Source organism: Daphnia pulicaria, chromosome 8 (genome assembly GCF_021234035.1).
Source record: "Daphnia pulicaria isolate SC F1-1A chromosome 8, SC_F0-13Bv2, whole genome shotgun sequence".
NCBI lineage: Eukaryota > Metazoa > Arthropoda > Branchiopoda > Diplostraca > Daphniidae > Daphnia > Daphnia pulicaria.
In genome coordinates this window covers 1,791,244-1,807,080 of record NC_060920.1, presented here as the reverse complement: position 1 = coordinate 1,807,080, position 15,837 = coordinate 1,791,244, and the positions used below count along the sequence as shown (strand labels likewise).

Sequence of the window (15,837 nt, the reverse complement as noted above, 5' to 3'; positions counted from 1 at the left end):
AAAGAAAAATTTAATTATTATAACTTCTAGTTGCTTTAGGTTTTATCATTTAAACCTACATTATCTGTGATTCGATTTTCCACGGTAAAAAACTTTAGAGGGTCACGTATTTCTGCACGTATTCCAGGGTGATGACGATCTTTGCCCACTGTTTCACCCATTCTTTCTCACTCTGCTGAATGACCAGGGCGTAGGTGTTACCCATCATAGCGATCAACATGTTCAACAGCAATATCGAAACCATAATCATGAAAATGACAAAGACGGTGGTTGTCACCGCCGGGTAGACCGCATTTGCAGTGAGTTGTGCTAATGAAAAATAAAAAAGAGAAATTATTTTATACACCTTAAAAGGCCTATCTATATTCTTACATTGTAGTCACCAAGAGTCCGGTGAAATAGGCCCATCGGAGCCCATCCAGGTTGATAAAAAGTTGCTAAACAGAGTTTTATCGGGATGTCCGCGGTGAAGACAGAAGAAGACCTGAGAGAAGGCCAGGAGCATGATGGAATAAATGATGGCGAAGGTGAGCATGTCACCAGTGATCATGCTATAAATCATCGTGACGAATGGCCCAGCCAGTCGAATAGCTCCGGCAAAAAACATGAGAAAGAACCAGGCGGACGGCATGGCAAAGATAAGGATGGCTTCTTCGGCGTCTCGCCGTCGTCGCCGTCGTCTCAGCATTCAGATTTTTGTAACATTCGTCGTTAAATAATCTCAATAGTCAATTCCTTCTACAAAAATGGTTGAGAATAAAAACACACAAAAAAACAAAAATTGTTATACACTTGGCGCTTTGATGGTGGGTGAAAGATTAGGTGAAGGAACCCCAACAGAGAATCTTTTTTGACTGGAAAATCTTGTTTATTGACAACCGTTGGACAAGGACGATTGGAATGTAAGTTTGACACGCACACTAACACACGCATACTCACTCGCACACTTACTCACAAGCATTGGTATCATCCGATTGTTATTGCTCGCTGAACTGAGGCAATCAACCCGCTTGCAGGGAGAAGTGGGGGGAGGAGGATGGGTGCTAGAGCTATGAAGCAATCGGAGGGCAATTTGGTGACTGGACTTCGCAGTCGTTCGTGAAGGGCAGAAAAAAAATCAATTTGAACGATTTTGATGAATGTTCACATTCTTCTGGGTGAATCTAAGTTTCAAATAGGGAAATAAGAAACGAAAACGATAATCTAGGGCACGTGCTCGTGTTCCAGAAGAGCGTACTTGTACATTGTAGACTATAACATGGGACACGATCGAGGAGATATTTGTGAAATAAACAAATAATAATAAAAATGAAATTAAAAAAAAAAAATGAAGCTTACCAGAGCTATAGATTGTAAGTCTATAGCTAAACACATTTTCCGATTGCTATATTTATCCCCCAGGTGTTTAACCCATCAGTGGGAGGATTTTCATATTATGGAGAAGTTCTAGCATACCAAATATTGTGGTAGTCTATATTTTGAGTGTGTACACCTCGAAATGGATTCCATTTATCCCAGTACTTGTAACGGTAGTTTATTTTTTACGTTACAATATCGCGATTTTTTTATGTCTATCGTGCGTAGATTTCAAATTGAAGACTTTGTTTCATCCGGTGACTGTACACTCGAATTTTGCGCCCTCATTAATTTTTTTTTATTGCATCGAAGACTATTTCTATTTTTCTGGAGAATTGTTTGGGCATTTATAACACTTTCCCTAGACTTTGATAGTGCTCTAACTAGGTATTCTGACGATCTGAATTTAATTCAAATCTCACAACTAAAATAGTGTTGAAGTTAGAGAATTAACAAAGAGTTGATAGTGTTTAAACTTGTATGAAGTATTCGAGGAGATACAAAAACACGTCCATTGTAAATCAGAACTGTCAAGTCAGAGTGGAGGTGTTACTAAACAGCAACCGAAGAAGACTATAGATAGGTTGCCTCACCTTCACAATCAGCGCCATCTGGTGGCTGTTACAATACAACATATATGATTACAGATTACACTTAAAGGGTTCATCATTAAGAAGTCATGTACATTCAATATCTGGATTGAATATGATTTCCAACAAATAGTTCATTGTAAAACAGTGACCATATCTAAGACTTGTCTGCCTGTCTGTGAGAGGCAGACAGGTATTTTAACATAGGTGGACCTTTTGATATTTGTTTTGGAGACATTTTTGCTGCATCTATTGGTTGCTGAGGCTCAGCACTCACGATAATTCCTCCAATACATTTCACGCACTTGAAATTGGACACCTCCTTGTACTTCTTCATTCGGACAAATTCAATGCTGGACAAGGGCATCGGCATGCTGACGATGCATAAATCCCCGGCATGAAACGCACTCGATAATTTGGGGTTTACGATCACTGATAGCAATTTCGCAAATGCAGCAATCCATTATGAGTTGTAAATTGACGTAGTCGTAAAGACAATCACCATTCAAAAACGAATAACATTCAATTGTGAAAGTTGTGTTGACAAAGACTAACTTGCTTGTTGTTAGTTTGTCTAAATTGTAATTGGACGCAATTTACTGTTATCTAAAAGAGAATGAGAAACAATTACAAAATCTTGTGTTTTTCTATCATGTTAATCTCATTCTTCTTCCCTTAGCGTTTCCAATTCTTCTTATAATCATGATTCTTCAATTAACCATGAAGATTAATCACGAAGATCAATCAACTACTAGAAAGGCTGGAAGATTACTGAAAATATATTATTTTGAGCATAACCATGAAAACATAACACACAAAAATTGAATCTTGGTTCCACTAAGAATTGAACTTTAGTTTACAGTTTACTATAACCCCTAGGCCACCATTTACATTTCAAGACTATTACCTTTTGTTAATCTTAAAAAATCCGTCTTTCGTATTTTTTTTTACAAATGAATTATGATACAAACATATTAACATTTAACCATCATTTTTTTCAACTGGGGACTGAATGTCGCCAAAATTGGGCCTGAGAGGCACATAAAAAGAGGATGGCCTGTAAGACGCGGGCCTGAATAATGACTGGGTCTAAATGTCACATTCTTTTTCTTTTCCATTATTTTTTTTAACTTTGTTTCATTATGAGACTTAGTTTTTCATAAGGTGAATCTTCCCCAACTATTACGGTCCCTGGAGCTGGTCTCTTTTCTATTTCTCTTTAAGGTGGACTGGTAATTCCTTAAACCAATTATGTTTAAATTTTAAAATGCTATCCTTAATTAAAATTTCTACTGTTAGGTTCTCTAATCAGCCTTCTTGCTTCCTGCTTACATCCATTTTTATAGTAAAAACCATTGTGATGTGACTGGATGGAGATAAGAGACGTTAAATTATAGTATCGCAGAATTTTCTTACCCAATTTGTTTCTTTTATTTAAATTTAAATTTAAAACGCTATAATAAAATTAAAATTTTTCTCTACAGCATAACTATATTTCATTCGTTCCCTTTTTTACAGTAAGGTTTCATGAAGACTACCCAAATATGGAAAAATATAATATAGATTTTGATTGTAAAGTTCCTTTAACTTATGGAATCACAATTTCTATTTAATGGCAGTTGTGATAACTGTTAGTATAATACCTCGATGTGTGATTGTACGTGCTGTTTTACATTGATAGTTAGTTTCGTCTTTCCCGAAAGAATCGGAAAAATTGATAAACAAAGAAATGTGGATTTAGGAAACTAAACTTTTTGGAATGCTTCATATCAGGATTTGATGAAGACAATTAATCGTAGCAGATTGCTACAAATCGCTTCAATTTCGTGCAAGTTTTATCAATTGGATTCATTTTGATAACTGTTAATCTAGTGATTTCCAAATAGCTAACTATAGTTCTTCCATACGAACATGGACATGGCTAATCTGAATAACTTTTAGAAAACTGCATTTAAATTAATAAATAAAGTTTAAATAAAATATTTATTTTTACAAGTTTCACACGCTTTGCATGTATTTGCAAACAATAGTTCGTGTACTTTGTACAAACGAAACGTACAAACGAAACCTTATCCATTTTCCTAAGTTTTGTTCTTTTGATGAAATTTCGTTAATCAGAATCAAATATCTATAATCCAGTGACAGTTTTTTCGAGAGCTCCAATCTTTAAATTGTTAATATATGAACTTTTTCACAATATATATTTGTTTGTGTAAGTAATATTCTTTACCTTCAATACAAGTGCGATAATTGAAATGAATTTCTCGGTTGTTGTATTATGAATTGTATCACTGATTTGTTTGCGGATCATGCACGTTGCAGTTGTCTTGAAAGACTGTTGGAACTCTTGGTTTTTGTCTGAATAAAAATTAACTGCAGTAGTTGGTGTAGGTTCCTCAATTTTCAAAAAGTGTTTGCTAAAAAATAAAATTGTTTAATATTGCATAAGTTTCGCTTATTTCTTACAAAAAGTTTGGTGGCACATTCTTTGTGTAACTTTTTTGTTGAATTTTGGGTGATGTGATTTCTATTATAGCACCGTTGTAACATCCATCAACTTTTAAAACATAGCATTTTTAATCAAAAATCGAAAGATTCAGGAAATTACCATAAATGTCAGAAAAAGTTACGACATACTCGTAGTTGTCTATAGGTAACATGAATATATGAAAAAAATACACACAGTTAATTTTCATAGCACAAAAAGGAATACAATCTTCGCAAATTTTCCTTAAGCTCGTCGATCAAACAACGCCCCTGAGTCGAAATCCTCTAGAAGATTGCAAATCAAGTGAAATGAATGATATGGGAAAGTAAATTTTGTATCAGTTTCGACTGACTAACTGTGAGAATTAAAAAATTTCATTTCATTGACTATTCCTTACCTTTAATGTCCTTTGTGTTCGAAAGCTATGGAACATCGCGGGGAAAAACATTGCCATTGATTATTTTTTAATTCTAAATTCTGAAATTTATGCATTGAAAAAAAATATTTACATTGTCAATTAATAATTAAAATTTATTATTTACTTACTTATTATTAACGTTTTTAAGTAATCGTCATAAAATCTGGATATCAAATTACTTAAATTACTTGTTTTTTAAAGGCTTTGGCTTTTTTAAAGTTTGTTTGCTATATTCTTCATTCATTGTTAGTGCCTCAATTCTGATGAAGCTATATCTTAATATCATATGAATATGTTGCCAAAATCTTTCAAATGTATAGGGACTTCTTCATGGAGAAGAAATGTCACAACCTAAAATTGTCTGGTATAGCCTATATTCTCCATTCATTGTTAGTGCATAAATACTGCTGAAGCTATATCCTATAATATCATATACATCTGTTGACACTGTCTGTCAAATGTCTAATGGACTTCTTCATTGAGAAGAAAAGTCACATCCCCTAAAATTGTCTGCTTTATTCTTTATTCATTGTAAGTGCCTTAATTCAAATGAAGCTATTTCCCCAATATTATATACATCTGATGCCAAAGTCTTTTATTCGTGCTTGTGGAAAGCATTACGATTTTTAAGATGTTGAAAAAAGGTTTGTACCAACACCTTATTTGAAATATTGAGAAATGGTTCAATTGGTGATTATTTCAAGGTAATTTTTTCATCTTTATTCAGAACTTCACTATGCTGACTTTTACTCCTTTGGTTTTCAGATAAAAGTTTGTACATGGGCCTGAGAGCTAGTTACTGATGTGAACTGTCTTTAAGTAACGTATTTTGTAAAAAAATTTATAAAAATTACATTATTTTATTATTTATTATTTTGTTGACATTTTTTAAATCAGAGAACTTAAGTGTGTTGGCCGAAAAAAAAGGATGGCCGAATCATATAAATTTTTATGTGTAATTTGGCCACTGGCGGAAATATACAAATGTTTTTTCATTCGGAGAGCGGCCGAAACATACAAATATCTTTTGTTGCATTCGGTCAAATATTTTCTGGCCGAATCGTACTGTATTCCATATTTCTACATACTTAGCAGTGTTTTCTTTTTCGTATTGTCTCTTTCAGGTATGTACTTCGTCCAGTTCTTCGTCGTGCAGTTCGTTACAGGACCGAGAAACAAAATTCCAAACCATAATTCTTTGCGAGCCTAGATCCAACAGTTTGTCAAGTTCTGGGCATAACATTCCCTGAGTTACTGTCTTGTACTAAACTTTTAATTATTAGACTTTGTTGAAATTTTGGATAACGGTAATTTATTTGTGATTTTCTGTAATGTATCAATTTCATCATTACCACTAAACTTTGTTCTGCCAGTTGACGTTGTTTCTTCTCGAAAGTGTGCTGCTATGGCCAGCCGTGAATATAGTTAGCACCAAGTCTCCAGCTCCAGCTTTGCAGATCTCTTTATTTCACGACAACATTTTTCTGTGCTTGGCTGACCAACGAATACTTTGAAAAAGGTAAGAATCCTTTAAAATATAGATCAAAACTAGACGGACACAATCATTTCCACATTTTAATGGGGGTATAATAACAGTAATGGTTGTGTTGTCAATTACCACTTGACAAACGTGAACCAGATGCCTCAAAGATTAGTAAAACAAACAACCCAGGTGGTTTTTTTACCTCACTTTTTATGCAGACACTCATAGCATTCTTCCTTTATATATTTTTTCTTTTCGTTTTTATGTATATTTGTTCTACTCAAGTCGTGAAGCTTCTACTCTTGGCGGATAGCCTAAGGTTAGCCTAATTGGTTAGCCTATAATCAATAATGGCTGCTAAATACTTGTCTGGATTTAAAAAGGATTATTTTAATGAATTTTGTGAAGAAAACAAGGATAAACTGTGGACATTTCCAAGAAGTGTAATTATTCCGAGCAAATCTTGTGTTCTTTAATACTTTTTTCATTTACGTGATTTGATTATTTTTTTGACATTTATTAATATGTCCAAAGAAATCTTTGAAATAGATTTCAACATTTTCTTTTGTGTTGGACAACAGTTGTTTGCAGTTCACCATTTAAGACCATTTTTGTGTATTTGTACAAGAATTAAATGTCTCTGGTGAAAGTGATGCAAGTGAAAATGATTTTGACAACTGGATATTTTTCGATTATATAGTGGTAAGTAATTATGGTAGTGGTAAGGTCTTTTTGGATAGAGGGTATTTATAGGCATAATGAGGTCCATATTTTTGTTAATATGAAAAAACGTCAAGTAATACGATCATCGAGTGTATAAGTAATCGTCCTTTTTTAAAGAAAACAACATCTTTTTTTCTTTTTATGTAACAGATAAAGGTATTTGTCATTTGTTGACAAATAGACATATTTAATCCGTATGCTTTTTTTTAATTTAATAGAGTTTTAATAGAGGGGAGGAAATTAACTTGTTTGTCGCAAACATGGTAATGTTCTTGAAGATAAATTAATTTACTATTTTCCTATTGCTTATCCAAGAAATTTTATTTATCCGTTGCTGAGGAAAATGATGTTCCATTTTACCCCAGGGTCTGTTCTATTTAAACATTTTCCATTTAACGTCTTTTTTGGTTCGATTGCAGGTCGATTGAAAATAAGCTTAGTTATAATTCCTTTTATTTCTCGTTTATTTTTAAATATTAACATTAAAAAAAATCAGTGAGCCAAGATCAAGCTTAATAAAACAGAACAAACAAAAATATTTAAATTTATCTATTTTGTCCGAAATCATAAGAAATACGTCAGAAAAAAAAATATTCCATTTCGCCCCGCTCTCTCCTATTTTGTAAATTGAATTTTAGTATCAATGCTCATTGAATATTTTGATTAACTTAATTTTGAATTTCCAGAAAAAGAAGCTCATTGCAAATTGTTATCGGCCATTTGATCTGAGTAACGCCAACATTTTGAAAATGATACTGAATACTACCTAATTCTGCTATTTTTTTCCAGATATCGACTTATGTGATGTGATAATAGGTAAGTGTCATTTAATTCAATTACATATAAGAAGTAAAATTTGTTATTTATCCCATCACCATCACCATGGAAAGTACAGAAGTGGAAAATGTCTTATAAAAGTGGCTAACAAAGAAATCCAAATAAGAATTGTATAAAAGAGTAGCTTCTCTCGTGATAAGAGGAAAAGGTGTAATTTTTTCCTACGGAATCTTTAATAAAAAAAAATAATAGTTAGTAACATAAACAAATTTGACTAGATTTTACGTCCTGATTTCTGTCACAAGCTACGTTTCGACTTATAATTAGAATCTACTTAAGCGTGGATCTAGTAAAAGATGATGAAAATAGACAAATGATAAATAAACAAACAATCAAAACAGCTGGACAAAACAATTTATTGCGGTTCTTACAAATTTTTTAAGAAAAAAAAACAGATCCTGTATAACATTTATTTTACATTTGATTGCACCTTCACTCAGTGCTTCCGCAGGTGCCCTTACTGATTGCGAGAGCAAATTCAAACTTGGACGAGCGGCAGCTTCTTCTGCAAAAAAACATCAAATTTCGTGGGTGATAAAAATCAAGACGTCCAAGACGTTTCGTGATAAGAAAAACCCGTTGCTATATTCCCTTTAGTGACTATGTGGAAATGCGAATGCGACTAAGCGTTCTTTTGCGGTTCGTCATAGATGAAACTCATTGCATATGTACGTGGGGAGCAGCATTCCGGTAATGGTTAAAAATTATAATTATTTTTTTCATTAACTTTATTTTGTCTTGTAACTAGTAAGAACTACGGGCAACTTGGCATGTTACTAACCTTGTTCCCAAAAGTTCCCATCATGGCCTTGACTGGCACCACGAATATTCTCAGGCAATCCAAACAATTTTATTCACTGCTGCTAGAAAATCCACACTTGTAATATTTAGTAATCTTAAGAAATTACAATTTGTTATTTAAATTGGGATTTGTTCCAGGTTTTTTACCAGTTGTATTAGAGGTAATCTTATACTACAGTTGATAACAAAGTCCACACTTGTCAAAAATCTTTAAAATATTGTCGAAATGATTCAAGAAATTCACGAGACAGATTATGGAATTATTTATTGCTCTTCTCGCAATGTATACGAATCACTTGCTGTTCATCTTGAAAAATTTTGTTTCTCGGCCACAGCATATCATTCTGGTTTCCCCGATAGCGAGAGAGATTCTACTCAACGAAATTGAATGGCGGGTCTTTTCCAGGTATGGTTTTTTTTAAATTAAAATCGCTAATTTTAAAAATTAAAACAATTTGTAAATTTGCTAAAATGTAAGTAACGTTTCCGGTTGTTTATTCACAAATCATTTGTGCAACGAACGCATTTAGAATGGATGTGAACAAACCTAGAAGTTATTTTTTTTCGTTAAAATGTAATCTTCACTTCTGAAAAAAAAATCTGTTTTCAAGACGTCAGGTTCGTGTTTCATCTTACTATGCCTAGCTCAATCAGTGCATATTTTCAAGAATGCGGAAGAGCCGGACGGGATTGGACCCTGTCGTCATGCGTTTTATTCTATCAATTTTCCTATCACTTGTTTTTGCAACGATTCATTGATGGTTGTATTAGTTTACTATGAATTTTTGTTGAGAATATACAAGGTAATTCGAGTCACATGAGGCATCTGTATTAACTAATACAGGGTAAAAAGTCCCAATCTGTGGAACATAAATAAGTTACACATTTTTACATGAAGAAAAATCAATAGAATGGAATAAGCACAATATGGGTGTTTGCAGTTTCCAAATAGTTTATTTGGAACAAAAAGAAAAACGATAGTTTTAGTTTGACAAGTGACTACGGCGTCGTTACCAATTGACAGGCAGAGAGAGAGAAAGAGGGGTTGGCTAAACAGCAACCACAAAAGAGGAACTTTCACTAGATTCTAGGCCAGTGGGTACTGACAGATCCATCTAGCGGTGTGAGTTTGCAGCCCAAAAACAACATTATTGTTTCCAAGTAATTATAGTAATTGCTTATTATTACATTTTTATTGGGAAAAAGATGTAAGAGTCTAGAGATGTTCAGTCGAAAGCCCTGGTAGATATGCTCTTATTTTGCGAGAACATCTTCGATTGTCGCAATGCTATGCTGTTTCATTTTCTTGGAAAGAGAACAAAAAATGTGAAGAAGACGGAGTCGTTTTTCTGTGACAACTGCACTGCCAAAGTATTACTGTTACTAAAAATGTGTTGTGTTACATTACAATTTCTTAAATTCATTTGAAATGTGGAAAGTTTCAGTCAGACTGTTGGTTTTTGAACTGGTCGAGTGGGTCAGGGAAACCATCAGTACGTGTCCAAACTATACCTTTACCTTTTCGAATCTGGTAAACATCTTCACTTCACAAGAAAATAGTACGACATTTCCTATTGGTAAATTGACTGATTTTCATAATGTCAGACACAATTAAATTTATGTATTTGTGTTTTAGAAGTGAACAATTCTTCACTCTTGTCAATAGGATCGCACTAGAATCGACGCAATGCCAAGCGATTTATTCAAAGAATGCTAATTGATGGAGTTTTAGCTGAAGAAATTATAACGATAGATTTGCCAAAACAAAATCAGGAAAATTCATATTGGTGTCAATTTGCCAATCGCTGGGGTGGGTTGTATTTTTTAACTAAACAAAATAGCTATTTTTAATTATTACTAACTGTTTTTCTAGTACTCTGTGTCTCTGGTTGAGGAATCATCTACACACAAGAATAAAAAACGACGTCTCGAACAGAACAGTGACACTTGAATATTCACAATATTCAAATATTCAATCTTTTTCACGTGTGAAAAGAATTTTTTTTTAATGTTTAAGACAATAATGGCCAAAGGTATAATTTTATCATTCCTTTTTGGTTTGTTTTCCCTACTTTTTTTAATTCCCCGCTTTTGTTCTGGCTCGGCCATGGTTATCGCCTGAGGGGATAACTTCATTCTTCCTTTTTTTAATTTTTTTTTCTCTTTGTATTGTTTTCCAAAATCGTAATCCATAGTCGTGGTCCTTTTTTAAATATTTTACCATCCTCTTGGGAGTCACGATTCTGATTCTAATTTTCCTGGTCAATTTATCACAAAATATTGAAATATGTTTGGAAAATAATAAAAATTCGAGGTCAAGTGAAAGCCATTTATGCTACTTAGTCTTTCCTATAAACTACCTAATTTCTTCCTGATTTTTGGTTGCCTGAAAGCTGCCTTACATCCTCCCCAGTCACTCTCATATTCTCTCAGGAAATACCTAGTACCCCCACAATATAAAAAAAAATGTTTGCATAGCCACCACGTAATATTTTCTTAAAAATTGGTATTTTAAATCACTATTATTGTTTGTTTATCAAATTAGATGTAATATCTTTGTAGAACGAAACACATCGGTTGAAAATTGTGTTTATAATATTTAACAGATTTTATTCAGGAGTCTTCATCATTCATCTCATTAATTTATTTAATATTTCCTGACAAAAGCGAAGCCATTCAGATACTCGAAAAACTGTTTTTCTACAGTTGTTTTTTAGTCGGCACTATGTCGTTGTTTGCGAGAATGGCACCTACGAAATATAGAAAATGTTTTTATAAGAGTAAAGTCGGATAATAATAACTTTTTCCACCGCAAATTGCTGAATATATATTTTTAAATTCTCCAAATTTGTTTTTAGTAATCCCCTATGTTGATTTTCCCGTTAAAGTGAATTGAATCCCGTCTCATTCATTTGCCTCGATTATTTGTATGGCAATGTGGCAATGGCAATGTGCATATGCAAGGTTTTTCAACAAACTTTACAAAAACTTTTTCCCAACTTTTACAACAAATAATAAAGTTAACCACCAGTAAATATTTTTGAATTATCGTTAACCTGCATTCGGCATTTCAGTAAGATTAGATTGCCGTGGAGACTGAAACATATAGCTTTCTTTTTTTGAATGATGATTGCGATTGCTTTCGAGGTTGTGGTTAATTTATTTTCAAACTTTTTCCTTTCGATGGTTCTGAACGTTGAATCATATATTTTCCTCTGTTGCGTTTCCAATAGCTGAGATTTACGGCTTCTCCAGCAGACGGGCCAGATGTATAAACAATGTATAACACGCCCCAATGTTGGGGCTAGACAATGATAACTCCCCAATGTTGTTATCCCTTCGCCCCAATGTATACCGCGTTATTAGTAATGACGAAATTGATTAGAGTTCAAGGGAACGAGTGGCGTGAAATTGAGCTCGATCCGAATCCATCACTCACCATCCAATTTCAGGCACTCAACCGGGCCCAACTTTATCCGCATCTCGTTTGTTTCTCTTGGAACTTTTTTTTTAATATTTCCTTTTTGGGAGCTTCCCTTGGCTCATTTAAATGGCGATTAAACTCATCTACACGCCGTTTAACTCGCAAATGATATTCACCACACCTACAATATTTCTCTTTTCTTTTCGTGAAACACAAATGTTGAAACCAACTGGGACAAAAATGTCGTCCAGTTGATGTGATATTTGGCATAATCGTGGTGCATCCATCACCTCCAGTTCATTTATCCCCTGCCTTGTACAGACGTTAGGGATGATAACAACAGAATGGAAATCAAATGAAAGCTAACGCTGGTATATCATCTCATATCGAAATTGAAGTTGAATAAATAAAATATCCATAAATAACAAATGATGAGATCCCGGGAGCAAGCGACAACACGACAACAACATAACGAAACTAAGCAACGAAATAATGTAAAGAGTTTATAGGTACAGTATTCAAATGAGGCTGTGCTAAATGGATATTTCTCGTTTCTTGCAAGTTTTGTGCTCGTTTTTTTGCAAGGTTAACAAGTTTCTCGTCACCAAAATCACCAAAATCACCCTTTTCGTACTGCCTACGGCTGACTACAACCCTCTTTCGCCCTTAGGGGCTTAGGGCGAAATACAAAAAGGGTGATTTTGGTGAGCGTCGTCTACAAATTGATCAGAAATTAAGCTCCGCCCCTAAAAAATGGTTGAGTTCCCGTTTTTAAATGGGAGGCGTTTATTTTAACTTTAAATTAAAAATACACATAGTTAGGTTTATTTTTAAAAAAATAAAAAATACAATGAGAATCAGCGTAACAAACTTATTCTAACCAGGTATGTTTAAAACAAATTGAAATTTCATGCACTGGCCCTATTGTCAGGTCGATCAAAAAGAGGCATCAGTAGATTCAGTACATCTAAAGAGAATGATAGCACGACAACTCTGAAAGCAATCATTCTTAACTTCAGTGGTAATGTACCTGTACTGTATATAACATTTATGTAAAGGTCTCCTCACTCAATATGACTTGTTGCAGATGATAAGAAAGTCATTGAGAATATACAAACTCAATCAACAAGAAAGAGCACGAGCTAATTCAGCTGTGACCAATAAGGAAAGCCAAGGCTAAGGTAAGACCCAAGCTGAGGCACCAAAAGTTTTATCGAGCAAAGCTATTGATGTTGCCTCAAAACCCAGTGTCGAAGAACATTTGCCTTACAAAAATGCAACAAATCATAGTAAAACTTAAGTTACAATTTTTTACTTGATATAGCAGTGTCTGAATGATTTTTGTATCTTGTTTATTATCCTCTCATTTGTGAACAAGTTATCTTGTTTAATATAAAGACAGGTCGAGTAACAGACTAACAGGATTTCGTTTTATTTTGTTTGGTTCTCTATTTTCTGTCATTTCATTGATTGAAAGAATTAGCTAAGTTATAGTAATTAATGGTAGTACCTAAGAATATAGCTAGGAAATTGCAATTGTATGGATGCCTAGGTTTATAAATAATAGCTAGTAGAAGCCTATCCCCTACAGTAGCTGTTTTAGCTTCTTTTTCTTAGCTACAGCTAGATCATAAAAACGGAGCTCCGTATTTTAAGCTTCTAGGCTAGATTTTTAACAGCTAAAAGCATCCTAAAGGGGTAGCAAAAGTTAGTGATTTTGGTTGTTGGTTGTTGTTGGTATGAACATACGCATGTGAATTCAACTGCGAACGAATTTTTATTTTCACGCAGCTACTATGCGGCTGAACCAAGAAAATTAATTAAAATTACAACTGTAATTCAACTTTTTACTACTTCAACTTCCCCCCTTTTATTTTCTCGTTTCACAGAACGTAAACGACAAAAGAGTATATGCACGCTTGGAACTCTTGATGAATTGCTGGATCGTTCATCTATGTACATATATCGCCCCCTGTCATTCTTTTGGGTTGCGTGGTTATATATATACCATATTAAGGTACCCATACCCGTAATATGTTTCCTCCTTAACGGCCGGAATGAACTTAAAATTGTTGTTTCGATTCTTTAAATAAATAAGAAGTGAGATCAAGTGAGATAGACACTTTTGTATTTCAATTTGCCTTATACAAGCATTTATAGTTACGATAAGAGATGCGAAATAATAAAAGTTTGAAGTAAAATATCTTACAAGTCCTGCATCTTGAGAAGTACTAGCTAATGCATTTGAAAACTGGGTTAACGATGTCCTGGGAGTTAGAAGGCTAACATGATGCCACATTTTCAGTAGTTTCGTAGAAAACAACAATCTTAAGTTGTTTGGATTTCCAGGAAAATAACCCGAAAAAATGAAGTCCTTCAAACGAACCTCACGGTTGTAGTTACAAGTATTGCGTTTGTTGCATCTGTAAACTGGTGCATTGAGATCAAACACCCCTATGCAAAGAGCAATAAAGTTATTGCTACTAAAAATTGAAAAAGAAAAATTAGTCACCATCTTTAGTCACCACGGAGCACCAATGAACTTTGCTATTTGAAGCAACGATTACATTAGAAAGCACTCTAACCTTACAGCATTCCGGACAAGGACCTACAGGAAAGAGTGAAGAGTACGATGGCAAGAAGGGTTGGCTGAATGTTGTTTCTCATCACATTCAGAGCAAAAGGCCACTCGACAGTCTGTGCACTTCACAATAATTTTTGGCTTGGAAAAGCAAACTTGACAGCAGCTCCACTTGCAGCTATAAACTTCAACAGCAGCTTTATAGGCTGCTTCTGTCATTGGCTCATCCCATCCGCTTTCCACTTCATCATCAACGATTTTCTTTTCTTTTGTTTTGATTGTTTTTACAGGTTCTGTCGGATAGTCTTTTTCTGTAAATTTCAGAAAATTTGTGCATTCCTCCTGGTTATCTGTTTTTTCGAAATGACGGTTCATAAAATATATTTCATATGTTACTACAACTGAAACAAACCTATGAATTCTTTTGTGTAATCTGCAGGAAAAATGTGGGGAGTTTCTAGTATTTTGTTCGAAATAGTTTAACTTCCAGTGTCTAGAATAAAAAATATATTTTTATTAATTATCTATAGAAAGGATAAAAGTATTTAAATTACTCATCGCATTCCATGTCATGGGGTTGTTCATTATTTCAAACCAGGCCTGCTGCTGTTGTTGAGGAAACTTCAACTGGGAAGCGAGTACTAAATTTTGACTTTTCATGCCTACTAGACAATGGTTTACCTTTAATTTTACTTTCCGTACGATTGTATGGTTTTCTTTCTTGACATTGCCCATAGCCCTTGTTTTCCATTTTTATCTTTTCTGCCCTTTATCTTTTGGCTTTTTCCTGAGCCATTTCCCTATCAGCTCTCTGTTGTTCTAACTCGTTGGATAAACCGAATTTTTTGGGACGACCCCGGAAACTCATTTCACAGCAGGCTGGTGGATTTAGAGTCAAGTAATGCAATATACTTCACAAGTAAAAACTAAAAGTTTAAAACAATCAAATTCACTAACTGGTGATGAAATCAAACCTACACGGGTTGAGGTGAGCATGCTCAGCCAGCCTGCTCAGCTGGTGTTTTTATTTTTGAGTGAGTTGCAACCTTCTGTCTCAGAAACGCACCGAATCTTGCACAAAATATGCACAGGGTGGCAGAGCATAGACGGTTGAGCAGGCTGGCTGAGCATGCTCA

At 34.2% G+C, this 15,837-nt stretch overlaps 2 protein-coding genes across 2 annotated transcripts in view; one reads left to right on the top strand and one right to left on the bottom strand.

Annotated features, from left to right (window-relative positions):
• Window positions 1-15,837, top strand: part of LOC124312357 (collagen alpha-1(I) chain-like) — a 1,404,094-nt gene that overhangs the window by 253,128 nt on the left and 1,135,129 nt on the right. The window lies entirely within an intron of this gene.
• On the bottom strand, window positions 95-631 carry LOC124310723 (transient receptor potential cation channel subfamily V member 5-like). The gene is made up of 2 exons (XM_046774675.1): window positions 415-631; window positions 95-309 (listed from the first exon to the last, which is right to left on the bottom strand). Exons 1-2 carry the CDS (start codon window positions 629-631, stop codon window positions 95-97), a joined length of 432 nt encoding a protein of 143 aa, XP_046630631.1.